The sequence below is a fragment of the Scomber japonicus genome, chromosome 12, assembly GCF_027409825.1.
Source record: "Scomber japonicus isolate fScoJap1 chromosome 12, fScoJap1.pri, whole genome shotgun sequence".
Classification (NCBI taxonomy): domain Eukaryota; kingdom Metazoa; phylum Chordata; class Actinopteri; order Scombriformes; family Scombridae; genus Scomber; species Scomber japonicus.
In genome coordinates, this window is record NC_070589.1 from 2,958,193 (window position 1) to 2,973,652 (window position 15,460).

The 15,460-nt window shown below is 41.5% G+C and overlaps 1 protein-coding gene across 1 annotated transcript in view; it reads left to right on the forward strand.

Moving 5' to 3' along the window:
- cntnap2b (contactin associated protein 2b) overlaps nt 1-13,290 on the forward strand; it is a 36,289-nt gene extending 22,999 nt beyond the window's left edge. Inside the window, exons 20-29 of the mRNA XM_053330161.1 lie at nt 352-479; nt 683-853; nt 1,583-1,801; nt 2,785-3,021; nt 9,395-9,622; nt 9,737-9,870; nt 10,370-10,463; nt 11,047-11,277; nt 11,404-11,478; nt 13,091-13,290. Coding sequence (XP_053186136.1) covers nt 352-479; nt 683-853; nt 1,583-1,801; nt 2,785-3,021; nt 9,395-9,622; nt 9,737-9,870; nt 10,370-10,463; nt 11,047-11,277; nt 11,404-11,478; nt 13,091-13,290 — 1,717 coding nt within the window. The remainder of the gene's footprint in view (nt 1-351; nt 480-682; nt 854-1,582; nt 1,802-2,784; nt 3,022-9,394; nt 9,623-9,736; nt 9,871-10,369; nt 10,464-11,046; nt 11,278-11,403; nt 11,479-13,090) is intronic.
- Nucleotides 13,291-15,460: the final 2,170 nt, after the last annotated feature.

Below are 15,460 nucleotides of genomic sequence, written 5' to 3' on the forward strand. Positions count from 1 at the left end.
CCAAACCAGAATATCCGTCAGATCAGACAGACATTCTGCACTCCTGGTAGCTAGTTTTAGTGGCTCTGCCTCTGTTCTCTTGTCCTGTGTATATACATGCTTTTCTCTTGGGCAGTTTAACTGAGAAGAGTGCATGCCAACCTGCTGTAGTGTGGCAGTGTTGATATCAAAATCAAAAGCAAAGTTGACTGATATCATGTTCTTCTGTCAGTTTCAGCGTAATATAGAGAAAAACTGCTTCAGATATTGTCCAGTGTAATATGATCTGGACACGTTTGTCTGTGTATGTATGTGTGTGTGTGTGTGTGTGTGTGTGTGTGTGTGTGTGTGTGTGTGTGTGTGTGCGTGCAGGAGGGAGGATGCAGGCCTGTTGGTGTATAAAGACCATTTACCAGTCAGTCAGGTTGTGGTTGGTGATACAAGCAGAGCTGGATCTGAGGCCAAACTGACAATAGGGCCACTCAGATGCCATGGAGACCGTGAGTCAATGTGTCTCACACACACACACACACACACACACACACACACACACACACACACACACACACACACACACACACAATAAGACCAAGAACATGTTAATTTTCACTTTGACACCAATCTACCAGAGACTATGAATTATTTCATATGATCAGAGAAACATTATCATTTTCATTAATTCCTGTTGTTTTTTTTTCTGCAGGGAACTACTGGAATGCAGCATCCTTCACCAGTCCTGCCTCCTACCTCCACTTCCCTTCCTTTCGAGGAGAAACCAGCACTGACATCTCTTTCTATTTTAAGACTTCCTCCACTCATGGAGTCTTTATAGAGAACCTGGGAACCACCAACTTCCTTCACATTGAGCTCCAAGGTGTGTCTGTGTGTGAGTGTGTGTGTACACTGCACAAGATGTTAAAGTCTTCTTGATGACACTTAAACATGGCTAGAAATAAATATTCAAGTCATGCTGTGCTCTCTGCAATATTAGTGACAATTTTGATACTTCCATTAGGAGTTGAGGCTTTAGTGTCATTAGATGTACATTCGTGACAGGTGCTCTAATAAGACTCCATTTTATTTTAATTAGAAAGTATTGATAAATAAGTAAGACCTGTAACCAGCCTAGTTCACTCAGGATTTAGTTTGACCAGGTTTTTGAAATGGAAAGTGTTTAGTGATGAAATCCAGGATGTAAGAAAAATGTATTTGTTCGCTTTGTATGTCAGACACTAACTCAGATCATTCTGAAAAATATATTGTCTTTTGTGCTCTGGTAGAAGAGAGGAAGTGATTTATAAGTCAAGTCTGTTTGTGTTTGTATTTATATAGCTCAGAAATCACAAATGTGCCTCAGGGTGCTTTCTAAGATATTTCTAAGATATTTTTGATTTGGCCTGAAAAGGGCATGAAATACTAAAGCACATATCTTCATTTCCGAAGTAAAGTTTGGACACACTTTCCCATTCACTTAAATGAGAAAATGTGTCTAAACCTTTGACTGGTACTGTACATACTTTTTATGATATTTAGCTTGCTGTGAGAAATCATGTGTGTACCTTGTACTTAAATGTTGATAAAATGTTGGTTGTTATCATGGCAGGAGGCTCCATGGTCTCCTTCTCCTTTGATGTGGGTGGTGAGCGGGTGGAGCTCAGCGTCCACTCACCGGTGCCTCTGAACGATAACCAATGGCATCGTGTGGAAGCTGAGAGGAACATCAAGGAGGCGGTGTTGCTGCTTAATAGGCAGTACAGAGAGGTCAGACCCACCCTCCCACAGGGACACACTAAACTGGAATTCTACAGTGAGCTATATGTTGGTAAGACACACACACACACACACACACACACACACACACACACACACACACGCACACACACACACACACTTATATACACCACTCCAGTGTTACTCTCAGGAGGTTTGTATCTTTAGTTTATATCAACAGAGATGTGAAGATGCTGAATGCTTTGTGGTAGGTGCTTGTGTTGTGTCTCTGTCTACATCTCCTGACAGTCCAACCACACCAGGGAGTCTTGTGGTATCATCCTGTTGGTCCCTGTGAAAGTCACTGTAAAAAATAACTACAGTATTTCTATAACATATCCAGTGTGTTTTTAATAACAAATGCTGTACTTGAGGGTATGCCTTGCTTTACTACTGACTGACTGACTCTGTGGGTTGAGGAGGAGTGAGCAATGCAATGGTGCACAGACAGATAGGAGACATGCTGGACATAATGTGGAAAACCCAGAAGACAAGGATAACTACAGAGCCAGGGGACATAAATAGGACCACAGAGAAGCTGTAGAAAGTGACTGCACAGCCCCATGAGAAGTGAGCCATGTCAGTCTAAAAGTTTGGACACTCATGCCCATTCCCTTGAATTGGAGATTGTAGACATTCATTCTAACATATATAACAAAACTCAACTGTAGTATGTATAACTCATTCTAATCCGTTCTTTATTAACTCATACAGACATCATTTAAAATTTACCAGACGTGAAACACACTATCCTACAATGTTATTTTGGCTCTCATTGTATTTACTGTACACCTGATGATGATGATGATGATCATGATGATGAAGATGATGTGTATTATATCATATTTGAGCCTTGTTCAGTTTATGTAGAATCTTGCAATTCTGCCAACTCCCTTCAAATTTCTACACTCCACACCTGCATCATGATAGAATATTACAGGACATGTAGATCACTGGATGACTTATGAACAAATGAAACAGCTGACTTCAGTGCTCTGCATGGACTAATGCTGTCTTCATGTCTTCTTTCCCCAGGGGCTTCGGGTGGTCAGAGGGGTTTTCTGGGCTGCATGAGGTCTCTGAAGATCAATGGTGTGACCTATGATCTGGAAGAGAGGGCAAAGGTGACCCCTGGGGTGAATCCAGGCTGTAAGGGCCACTGCAGCAGCTACGGGATGCACTGCAGGAACGGAGGGAAGTGTGTGGAGCAGTACAATGGATACTCCTGTGACTGCTCTCTTACTGCATACGATGGACCCTTCTGCACTGATGGTATGACTTGTCAACATTCTAATAATAATATTAATAATAACTTTATTTGTATAGCACCTTTCACACAGAAAAATGCAGCTCAAAGTGCTTCACGACAAAAGAAATGACATACAACAGGTGCTTCACATCAAAACGGACATAAAATGAGCATAAAAACATGTAAATGGACATAAGAGTTGATAATATTACTAAACATAAGATGAAATAAAGTCAAAATACGACACATACAATGTGTACTTCAGCTGTGGTTATTCAAGAATGAATAGGTGGAAACTCAGAAGGTATGCATACTAATCTTTTCTGGAGCCATAAGTGTAACAGAACCTCCCTTTTTCCAAAAGACAGACTCACCACCAGTCTTGATTAACAGAAATAAGCTTCTTTCCCCAGAATGTCTTCCCATTGGTTTACCTCACTGTTGGCGCTTTTCCACTACACAGTTCCAGCACTACTCGGCTCGACACGGTTCCAGGAACGACCTTTTCCATTACAGAGAAGTACCTATTCAACGTGGGCGGGGTCGTCATAGCACGGCTCCGCGATACTGCCGTGACTTCATTTTATACGCGACACAAACACATAAACAATGGAGGACATGGAGACAGTGGTGTACTTGCTGCTGTATGTGGCTTTCTGTCTCACACAAAGCAACAAAATTGAGCTGTATGGCTGTAACGCTGTTGCTGGTATTTAAAAATGACGGATTTGATTCTTGTGTGGGACGCCTCATGACTCTTCCAACTCTTCTGACCAATCAGTGGCCGGCAGTCTGTTGACGTCACATTTAGTATCGGCTCGGCTCGCTTGGAACCTCAGCAGAGCAGGTACTAAAAAAATACCAGGTACCAGGTACTATCCCTAGTGGAAACGCAAAAAAAACTGAGTCGAGTTGAGTCATGCTGGAACTGTGTAGTGAAAAAGCGTCATGTGGCTCTTATCTGAAGCTGCCCCAGAAAGAAACCAACCTTAGTGGTGCTGTGGGGGTTAAAAAAAACACACACACCACAAACACCCTTTCTCCGCAGACCTACCAACCACTGACCTCACCTATGTAACATAAGATAGAAAATGAAAGCCAGTTGATAACACATGAACACCACCTTCAAATGAACCTCTCCAAGACTGAGCTCCTTGTCATCCAGCCAGTCCCTCTATACAAGCAGCTAGAAGCAACCTAAAAATCTGCCTGAAACCTGGGTGTCATGATTAAGGTCCACGTGGCTTTGGTCATGTTGATTTCCAACTGTGGGAAGATCAGACCCAAACTGTCTGAGCATGCATCACAACTGGCAGTAGTACAGGCTCATTGACTACTGTAAGTCCTTACTGGCAGCCCTCCCAGCATGAACCTTTAACCCTGCTGTTCATATCCCTCCTCTGGCTCTCAGTGGCTGCCTGCTTAAAATTCAAAACCCTGACACTTAACACCAACTAAAACAGCTCCTACATACCTCTACTCCCCCATTCAGGTGTAAGCTCTGCCAATGAAAGAGACCTGGTTCAACCATCATAACAGGGCCCTGACTCACTAGCCAGGCTCCAGAACCAGTTACCAAACTCTGTTCAATCCACAGAGCCCTGCTCAATCTTTAAGAAAAGACTGAACACGCAATGGACTGAAAACAAAACAAAACAAAAAAAGGTCTATGTATTGTATGTACTCTATGCATTGGGCTCAAACTCAAACTCTTACTTGTGTTGTTCTCTCCTAACTAGATCCTTGCTTGTGCTGTTTAAACTCTCAGATGCACATTGCTTTAGATTAAAGCATCTGCTAAATACAATAGTGAATTGTAATAATAAAATAAGATGAAATACAATAAAGTGAAACTAGAATACATAAAAAAGAAAGAATACATAATAGAATGTATTCATAAGAAGGAAGATAAAACACTGACATATAAAATACAATACATACTGAATAATAATAGTAATCAGTAAAAACAATGTTAAAACATGGAGTACACAAAATATATAAAATCAAGTCAAAACATTTTACAAGTAGTGCATATGTGCTAAAGTGAAGAGATGAGTTTTTAGTTTTCTTTTTAAAATATTTGGTGAGCTAGCTAATCTAAAATAACACCAACATTTGTATCCTACATTTGAACGCATTTCTCTTTTTGTTTTGGGGCTGACGTGTAGAGAGCAGGATAGTTGCTAATCTGTTTGCTTATCCACAGTTAGATTTTCAGTTTGGTTCCAGAGTTCCTGATTAGAATAGTGTTACATTTTATCCACAGTTTCTCCTGGCTCTCAGCCTAGCATTGCTTTTTGGGCTATTTTCTGGGTTTTTGTTATCCATAGTGCTATTCTTCTTCTTCTTCTTCTTCTTCTTCTTCTTCTTCTTCTTCTTCTGTGTGGGACGAGTGAGAGTGGAAGAGCTGAGAGTTCGGGTGATTTTCCTTTCTTTCTTTGCTTTTTCTGTCCTTTGTTTTTTGATTTATTGTTAGTTGTGGTTGTTTTATGTGTTTAGTGTTGTGTTTTATTAGTTTACTTTAGTTTATAGCTGTTTTGTGTGCTTCTTCTGGCCAGGCTTTGTCTTGGCCAATATGGCCTGACCAAGCTGTCACGGAAGCATGGCATCAAAGTTGGTGCTGGCTCTCCGTGCAGTGTGGAGGAGGTGGCGTTGGCAGTGGGGGAGATCATCAGGCACAGTTTTGTGAAGTCTGCTGCTCGTATGAACAAGGCAGTGGTTTTGTTTTTGGAGAAGGTGGAGCAGGTGAATGTGGTGGTGGAGAAAGGGATCACTGTGAATGGGCTGTTTGAGCCGGTGTTGCCTTTGACGTAGCCTGCGGCGAGGATCACACTGTCCAACGTGGGGGGGGGGGGGATTTTAACTGTACTGAGTATGAGTTTTTAGATCGTAACCATGCAGAGCCTCATCCAGCCTCCCAACACACTCTGAAGCAGCTGGTCTATTCTCATGGCCTTGTGGATGTGTGGAGAAGGATGAACTCAGACTGCAGACAATACACATGGTCCCATGTAAGAGAGGACAGGATCTCTTTAGCTAGACTTGATCGTTTTTATTGTTTTAAGCACCATTTTAATGTTTTTAAGTTTTGTAATATCATGCCAGTTGGTTTTATTGATCATTATTTAGTTTTATGTCAACTTACTGTAAAGAATATTCGACCCAAGAGTGCATACTGGCATTTTAATTCAGTTTTAACCTTTGATAAAGGTTTTAGTGAGGTTTTAAGTTGTTTTTGGACTGCTTTTAGAAACAGGAAGGCTGATTTTACATGTCTTAGACAGTGGTGGGACCCTGGCAAAACTGAGATAAAGCTCTTGTGTCAGTAGTATACTCTCAATGTCTCACGTGACACCTGTCGATCTATGAAAGACCTGGAGACTGAGATTGGGGAACTAGAAACACTGAGTGCTTCCATGGAAAATTGGGGATATATTGAAATTCTCAAGTCTAAAAAAATGGCCTTAGCCAACCTGTTAGATACTAAGGTACAGGGCGCACTGGTCCGTTCCCGGGTCCAAAACATTAGTTTCTTTTTTGGCCTGGAAAAAAAGCATGGACAGACAAAGGTAATCCACTCTTTGCTCTCTGATACGGGGCAGGAACTCGTTGAGCCTGGTCAGATACGCAGGCGTGCTGTGGATTTTTATTCATCTATTTATACCAGTGAGTATGATGAGGTGCATGATTCACTGTTTGAGGGGTTCTGTGGTGAGCTGCCTCAGGTCTCTGAGGAGACTAATGCACAGCTGGACCGGCCACTGAAGATGGAGGAGCTGCATGCCGCCCTGCAGAGTATGCAGGGACGGAGGGCTCCTGGTATCGATGGCCTGACCGTTGAATTTTATAAAGCCTTCTGGCAGATTTTAGCACCTGACTTTTTAGATGTTGTTAATGAAAGCCTGACCTCTGGTTCTCTACCGTTGTCCTGCCGAAGAGCTGCCGTTACTCTTCTGCCAAAAAAGGGCAACCTGCAGGATATTAAAAACTGGCGCCCCGTGTCACTTCTGTGTACAGATTATAAAATTCTGTCCAAGGCTTTGGCTAATAGGCTGAGAGAAGCTATGGAGCAGGTCATCCACCGGGATCAGACCTACTGCGTACCTGGCAGGTCCATGGTAGACAATGTCTACCTAATTCGGGACGTTTTGGAGGTCTCCAGCTCATTGGGCATAAATACTGGTCTCATTTTGTTAGATCAGGAAAAGGCATTTGACCGTGTTGAGCACGACTTCCTCTGGAAAACCATGGAGAAGTTCGGGTTCAGCACTGGTTTCATTGCCAGGATCCAGGTGTTATATAGTGATATTGAGAGTATGCTGAAGTTCAATGGCAGTCTGTGTGCTCCTTTAGAGTGCATAGAGGCATCCGGCAGGGCTGTGCTCTGTCTGGGATGCTCTATGCACTCTCCCTGGAACCCTTCCTCTGTAAAATTTGCACAAGCATTGATGGCCTGGTTTTAGAGAAAATTTCATTTTATCTGCCTATGCGGACAATGTTGTTTTAATTAAAACTCAAAGAGACGTTGACATTTTAGCTAATTTAACTGTTTTATTTAACACTCTGTCCTCAGCGAAGGTGAACTGGGCTAAGAGTGATGCCCTTGCAGTTGGTAGATGGCATGACCGTCTCCCAGTTCTTCCCCAGAATCTGTCTTGGAAAACAGACGGCTTTAAGTATCTTGGTGTCTTCCTCAGCAGCGAACTGGGAGGGCATTGTGGTAAACTTAAAAAATGGAAGTGGCTGCTCCCTCAGATGTCATACAGAGGTAGAGTTCTTGTGCTAAATAATCTTGTGGCCTCAATGCTCTGGCACCATCTGGCCTGTATGGATCCTCCCTCAGGTCTATTAGTCCAACTCCAAACAAAAATTGTTTTTTTTTGGGATGGTTTGCATTGGGTGCCACAGGGGCTGTTGTTTTTACCCAGAGGGGAGGGGGGCCAGGGCCTCATCCATTTGGCCAGCAGAACTGCCACCTTGAGATTACAGTTCATCCAGAGGTTTTTGACAGGACCAGCAGATGTGGTGTGGAGAGATGTAGCCAGCTGCATTTTCAGGCGTGTGAGTAACTTGGGACTGGATGCTGCGCTTTTAATTGATTCCAAGACTCTAGTTTAAAGCAGCTGGTAGACGCTGTGGGGCCAGCGATGACTGATTCCCAGGCTGTGAGCCGTTTACTGGGCATCCACTCCACCAAGGTGGCTCAGAAGGTCCTGGAGCTCTGGAGGCAGAGGCTCTCTGAATGGGAGAGAAGCCTCCTCATTGCCTACAGTCATGGAACTGAACCTGACCACAGTGCTCCCTTTCCAGAGGTTCGTATAAGTCCTCAGTTTGGAGAGCTGGATTGGCCACTCCTTCAGGACCCTCAGGTACTCTGCCTGCATACAGTCGACAGGAAAATCATTTACCAGAACTCTGCGTCCACTGCGTGGACTGGCAAGCTGGAGGAAGATGGAGCAGGTCCACAGTGGAGAGTGTTCTACAAGCCTCCCCTCAGGAAGAGAACAGCCGACCTCCAGAGGAGGATTCTGCACGGTGCCATCGCCTCAAATGCTTTTATTTCTGTCCTCAACCCTGCTGTGTCAAATCAGGGTCCCTTCTGTGGCATTCGTGAAACAGTTTATCATGTTTTTAGTGAGTGTAAGAGGCTTTCAGTGCTCTTCACTCTTTTAACGATTGTTTTTAGTTTTTTCGGTCAAACTTTTAGCAACACAACATTTATTTATGGTGCAGGTTACAGGAGAATAAATTACAAAAAGTGACAGCTCCTAAATTTTATTTCTGGTGAAGCCAAGTTGGCGATTTTAGTGTCCAGACGAAATAAAGTGGAGGATAAAGCAGGTCAGGAGGCAGTCTCAGTGAGGCTGTAACACCCGATGTAGACTGAGGTTAGAATTCAGTTTTTATAAAATGTGTAATGATTTGGATTATTTTAAAGATTTTTTGTGTTATAATGCTGCCTTGTGTACTGTTGTTGGGGATGAGCTGCATTTTGCACAGTGTCTTCAGGACTGAATGTCTCGCTGATCTGTTTATTTTTCTTTTTCTGGTATATTTACACTTTTAGGCACTTTAGCACTTTGTTGTTGATTGTGTGAATTGTACCCTGTGGACATGTGAATAAAGTGTGTTTGTAATAACTCAAAAAAACTGTTCTTCTTCTTCTTCTTCTTCTTCTTCTTCTTCTTCTTCTTCTTCTTCTTCTTCTTCTTCTTCTTCTTCTTCAACATTAGCACTGTTAATCAGAGGATCATGTAATGAGTGTTATTTGGATATACTTTTGTATACTTGTTTATTTTATCTATTTAATAATTATCATCTCTTCTGCTGTGTTTATGTGTGTGTGTGTGTGTGTGTGTGTGTGTGTGTGTGTGTGTGTGTGTGTTTGTGTATTAGATGTGGGTGGTTACTTTGAGACAGGAACCCTTGTGCGTTATGACTTCTTGCCAGAGGCAGGAGCTTCAGCATTGCAGGAGGTGAGGAGCTTGTCAGGTGTTCCCAGTGAGGCCAACCTTACTCAGGAAGAGCTGGTGTTCAGCTTCAGCACCTCCAGCGCTCCCAGCATCCTGGTCTACATCAGCTCCAGGACTCAGGACTACCTGGCTGTGGTGCTCAGGCACAACGGTGGGCTTATCAACATCGTACCTGATCCAGTTGATTTATATAAAAATATAGATTTTATGAATTTTGTTACATTTTTATCCTATGTTAAAACATACTGTGTGTGTGTGTGTCCAGGCACTCTCCAGATCCGCTATAGCCTTGGAGGACTAACAGAACCGTACACCATAGATGTTGACCACCGCAACCTTGCCAATGGACAGCCACACTCTGTCAACATAACCAGGAACTTAAGAGAGATACGACTACAGGTTAGTGTTCTATTACTGCAGTAATGAGTGAGGATCTTCTACCAAACATGCAGAGAAAAGGTGTCATTGCATGTAAGTATTAATAATAATACTGATATTAATAATAGTTACATCTCATGTCATGTGTTCAGGTTTGGGAAGGTTACTTTGGAAATGTAATAGATGATGGGAGAATCCATCTGGTCAGGCTTCAAGGTATGCACCAGTGGTTTAGACCAATCAGCACCCTAGAGCTACCACCAGCTGCTGGTATTGTATAGGTGTGAGGACAGTGAGAGGTGATAGACACATGGTTGGATGGTTTATTCAAACTCCTGCCAAGTATTTGTTCAAAGTTCCTGTTCTTAGATGGTTCTGTGTAACAAACCGTCTGGAAGGTCAGCTTACTTTTAAGGCCCACACTGAGAAATGAATGGTTCTTGGTAACAGATGGTAACAGAGTATATTTAAGTAATCAGTTGACCTTATACTGTTTCTTTACTCCGTCCATATTATCCAGCTGGATCACTACCCAGTGTCTACATACACTCTGCCCGAGGCCTCCGACACACACTTCAACTCAGTCAAAAGTATCTTCCTGGGAAAGGTCTTTGGTAAGTAAGTAGCTGTGTTGATGTGTGTGTGCTGAAACCTATATAAGATTTATTTCTCAAAGTGATGTTACGTGATTTTAATCCTGTCCACACAGTGCCTGTGTGTGATTTTAATATTGATATTTTAAAGTGTGAGTCTGTGAGAACTGCACTTCCACTGGTAGACTCACATTTTCCCACAGAATTAGGTTTTCTTTTCTTGTAAGAGGAATTCAGTCCCTCAGATGAAGTTGATTTTTTTTTGTTGGTATTTTCCTGCATTATTATTTATAGTGGCATTAGAGGTTGACAGGAGGTGAGTGGACTCAAACTAGGGGGGCAGCAGGCATAGAATGAACCTCTTCCTTTTTTTCTTTGCTACATTATAAATTACTTTGCATATAATTGTTTCTAAAATGTTGTTTAAAGCAATGTATTTCTTTACTTGATCATCTCCAAAATGCTCTTCATTAAGCTTTAAAATAACTGAAACTCTTGTAACTTACTGTTACAAGAAAACCTTGTATCTCCTTGTTGTCAAAGAGTTTTGAAAAGATGTTAAATGAAGATAAACCCTTGACTGTCTCCTCTGCTGTTATATTAGAAACAGGACAGATCGACCATATCCTGATCGAGCGGTATAACACTCCAGGCTTTGTGGGCTGTCTGTCAAGAGTTCAGTTTAACAGCGTGGCGCCGCTGAAGGCTGCACTGCGTTCTGGCCTGGCAGCACCCGTTAGCACCCTTGGGATCCTGGTCCCATCCAACTGTGGAGCCTCTCCCCTGACCATCTCTCCCATGGCCTCGGCTAGTGACCCCTGGCACATAGAAGCTGGTAGGGACACATACAGACAAATAATACTGTTACTAGAAACATCAAGTCTACAAAAGTCAAAATCCAACTGAAAGATAAGTATACATCAGAATATATCAGAACATAATGAATTTTGACTTTCCACAGCTGGAGCTGTGTTCCCCTTTAATGAGGACAAGGCCAGTGGTGATGGAGTGGATCGCAACTCTGCCATAATTGGAGGTAAAGTTGATCTAACTGCCTGGTACCAAGTATTACAGCTGAAGCGGGGAACAGTCTACAAAGACCAGACTTCCTTCACATAATGACTGATTATTGAGTCTTTTATAGTCACAACAGATGGTAAATACAACCGACAAAACACTTAGGAAGATTCAAGTAATGTCCAAAATCCCACAAGAGCGCAAATTCTCACATTTCTATAAGAAAACTGAACTTAAAGTCATCAAAGAAGGCAATGACACACACGAGTAATGCTAACTGTGTATAATAGTAAATGAAGAGACAGCTGTAAAGTCTGCTGCTAGAGAGAGACATTCCTCAGACTGATGTAAAGTTCAGCATTGTTGTTCATCCTAACAGCAGTGCAGTGAGGCTCATTGTGTTGTTACATGCTTCATGTTGGTGATCAGCAGCAGGTCCAGGTTCCCCATCACTTTTAAATGGAGATGTAAAGATATTAGCAAAGCTTCTTGTTACCAAGTTGGACACTACTATGACTGACATCATGTCTGTGGATCAAACAGACTTTATCAAGGTTTAACACACAGGTGTTGTCAACTCTTCTGGTCTCCTTGTTATATGGAGAATTTACTTGTCCAAGCCTTACATGTTTTCTTGTTGATTCACCTAAAGCTAATCAGTAATAACTAATACATTGTGTTCCAAACCCTTTCCATTGCTAAGGGCTATGTGGCAGGGTTGTCCTCTCAGTCCACTCCTCTTTACTTGTTGTTGTTCATTAAACAACTCTCTATCACACTGAAAACCTCTCAACACCATCTGATGTACTTAACCTACAAATACTTTACAGGATTCAGGTCACAAATGCTGATTGATGCCATTCAGTAGGGTATATCATCATTGGTTACTGCCAAGCTGCCTCCGTCACATAAACAACACTCCTCATGCCCTATTGTAACTTTTCAATCTGACAGATTTTTCTATTCATAGAATGTATATTTATCGCATTTTTTGTCCAGCTTTCGTCCAATTCAGCACCTCATAATAAGCTTTTACATGCGTGCAGCGTGCACGCCAGGTTCCTCTGTGAGGAGGAGAAGGCAGAGCTGCAGCGCAGCAGACAGGAACAAGGAGGGAGGAGGATCAAACCATTCAAGGAGTTTGAGTTAGTTTTTTTTTCTCATAACTACAGACTGTAGCTCTAATCCATCAGTCCAATCTACCGTCAAAAACAGGACTAGGTTTTACTATTCAAATTCTTCCACACCTTAAGGCTGTCATCTCACATATTTATAGTGATATTATGTAACACTTGATAAGATCTGAAAGACTTGGTGGAAGAGCTTGGAATGGATGAAATATGGAATGGTGCATTGGATAGTGTAAGTGTGCTCCTCTTATCTGAATTCGGTTTAAGCTTCTTCACCCAACTTATTTTTTTTTATGTGTGTGCTTATTTCACTTCACTAATCTATATTATTTAGTTTAGGCAATATAATGGTGGAGGATGGAGTGAGGGGAGAATAGGAGAAGAGAAGAGAGAATAAGGCAGTGAGAGTTGCATTATGGGGAGATCAGCTTTAAGAGACAGACAGCACATTTCTATTTTCCAGTCTGTTGTGAATAAAGTGCTCCTTTGTTCATGTTTTAGGTATCATCGCCATGGTGATCTTCAGCGTCTTGTGCATCATGGTGTTTGTAATCCGTCACATGTTCCGTCATAAAGGATCGTACCACACCAACGAGGCCAAGGGAGCTGAGTCAGCCGATTGTGCCGACGCAGCGATCATCGTCAATGACCCAGCCTTCACCGAAACAATCGACGAGAGCAAGAAGGAGTGGTTCATCTGAGCCCCTCAAACAACATGACACATGACATTGGATGTATGTTGTTTTCTAAGCATAGGGAGTAGTAGTGAGGTTACCATCTATGGAACCTGATGTGCCCAGCAATTTATTTAAAAACTTGAACAATGAACGATGGACACCATGGCATTACGGTATTGGTATTAAAGCACAAGGCACAGTGCTTCCTGGCAGAGCCCATGTGGACAGGTGTACTTTAACTTAATTTGGACAGTGTGACAGTAGAGGACGGTGCCATGAAGTTACAGGCCTTGGGTGTGAGTGATGACTGTTTAGAGTAAGATGTGAGTGAGTTCATTAGCTTTTATCTTCAAAGTTGTTTTATATCATTTCGCATTTGATTTCAGTTTATTTATTTATTTTTACTTATTTATATTTCAGTCGTATATGTTTTCATAAAAATTCTAATTACGTTTGCCTTACCTATATTTTATAGAGTAATCTCTTTATGCCTTCTTGTAATGTGTTGTTATTCCAGCTTAGCTAATAATAATGATCATATATGTTGCTGCTGATGGGCATGCAGCCAACCAATAATCCTCCATCTGTAGCAATGCTCACACATTTAAATTGTTTTGTTAATATTTCATCTCACGTTTAATTTGCCTTATTTTATATTCTGTCTTTAAAGTTTCGTTTTAGCCTTGTATTTGTAAACTTCAAAATATTTGTGTGTGTAGTGACAGGTTTGCTAGACTATAAAGGAGATGTAGCCATGAGTTAGTCAGCATCATTTGGACTAAGAACAGGGCAAAGGAAATGTCACACTTTGAATTATTTTTGCATATACGTATCTTACAATATCTCTTAATGACTTTTGGACACTGATTGTTGAAACTCTTAATTATTGCATCTTTTACTCTACTGTTGTTCCTGTCCAATGAGTTCAGGGAGGAGTTCAATCCAGAAGAGCCCAACTCAATGGTTTGTTTGTTTGGTTGTCTTTTATTAGTAATGTCAGCACATGATAATGCAAAGCAGGAGGAAATAGCTTGTTCATCTTCCAAAAAAGTCCACAGCTGGCTGATTTACTCTGTTAGTTAGCAAACTACATCCAACAGTCAGCTTTGTTAACAGTAGAGTTCAAATCTAACCAAAAGCCAACAACTCCTGCTTGGAGTTATTAGAAGCTGGACTCTAGAGTCCATGTGGTTTTGACATCAGTTCAAGAAAATGCATGAATCCAGTCAGTCCAAACAGTGTGAGTTTAGACAAACAGATTTGAAATGTGATAAAACAGGAAACCAACTGGACCAACTCTCAGTAGAACAACTCTAAGCAAAACAAAAAAAAATATGATTGTACAATGTTACAAGCACACTGTCTGTTACGGTGAAGACACTGAAAGCAGTGCCTGCACTTCATAGTTCCTCTCCATAGTGGCCTCCAGTCTGCAACCAGAGCAGCAACTCATGCTGGTAGATATATAGAAATTGATGAAGAAGAAGAAAAAAGCTGAACTGGTCATGGTTGAGAACAGGGGTGATTCTAGGACCAGACCTTTAGAGAGGCTCATCTCCGAATAAGAATGTGACACATAATGACCTGCAAGTGTTCAGACCTCCTGCTAAATGACTTATTTCACTGGATAATGTAAATTACAACAAGAAATATTAATACATAGTAGAGTGGTCTACTATGATGTAGGATGATAATGGTTCAGAATAAACAATCAGATTTCTACAGAGAGGACACTCTGATAAGAGATAATTAATGAACCCTGAAGGAAAAACAATATCAATAACAGAACTATCCAAAATACATTAAACCTGTAAAAATAAAACCATTTGGACCTGTATTATAAGTGTTTGTCCCATCTCTATCAGACAGGTTGGCAAAATTATTAAAGTTGTATAAAATAATTTTAGGAGGAAAAAAATAGGGGTGCTGAGATCAAATTTAAGGGTGCTTGAGCTCCTCTAAAAAGGGTCTAAAACGAACAAATAGGTGAGATGGGGGGCTGAGATGTGGACTTGTCCAGATCAAACCATCTGCAGGCTACCTGAGCCTTGCCTTTTGATTAAAATAATAATAAAAACATCCAGGACTTCTCTCTCTGTACTGGATGAGAGATTAAAAATACTGAGAGTCTCATCTAAATATGTGCAACATGGAAAACAAGCAGCTGGCAGTGTGTTGTTCTCTCTTCTTCTTT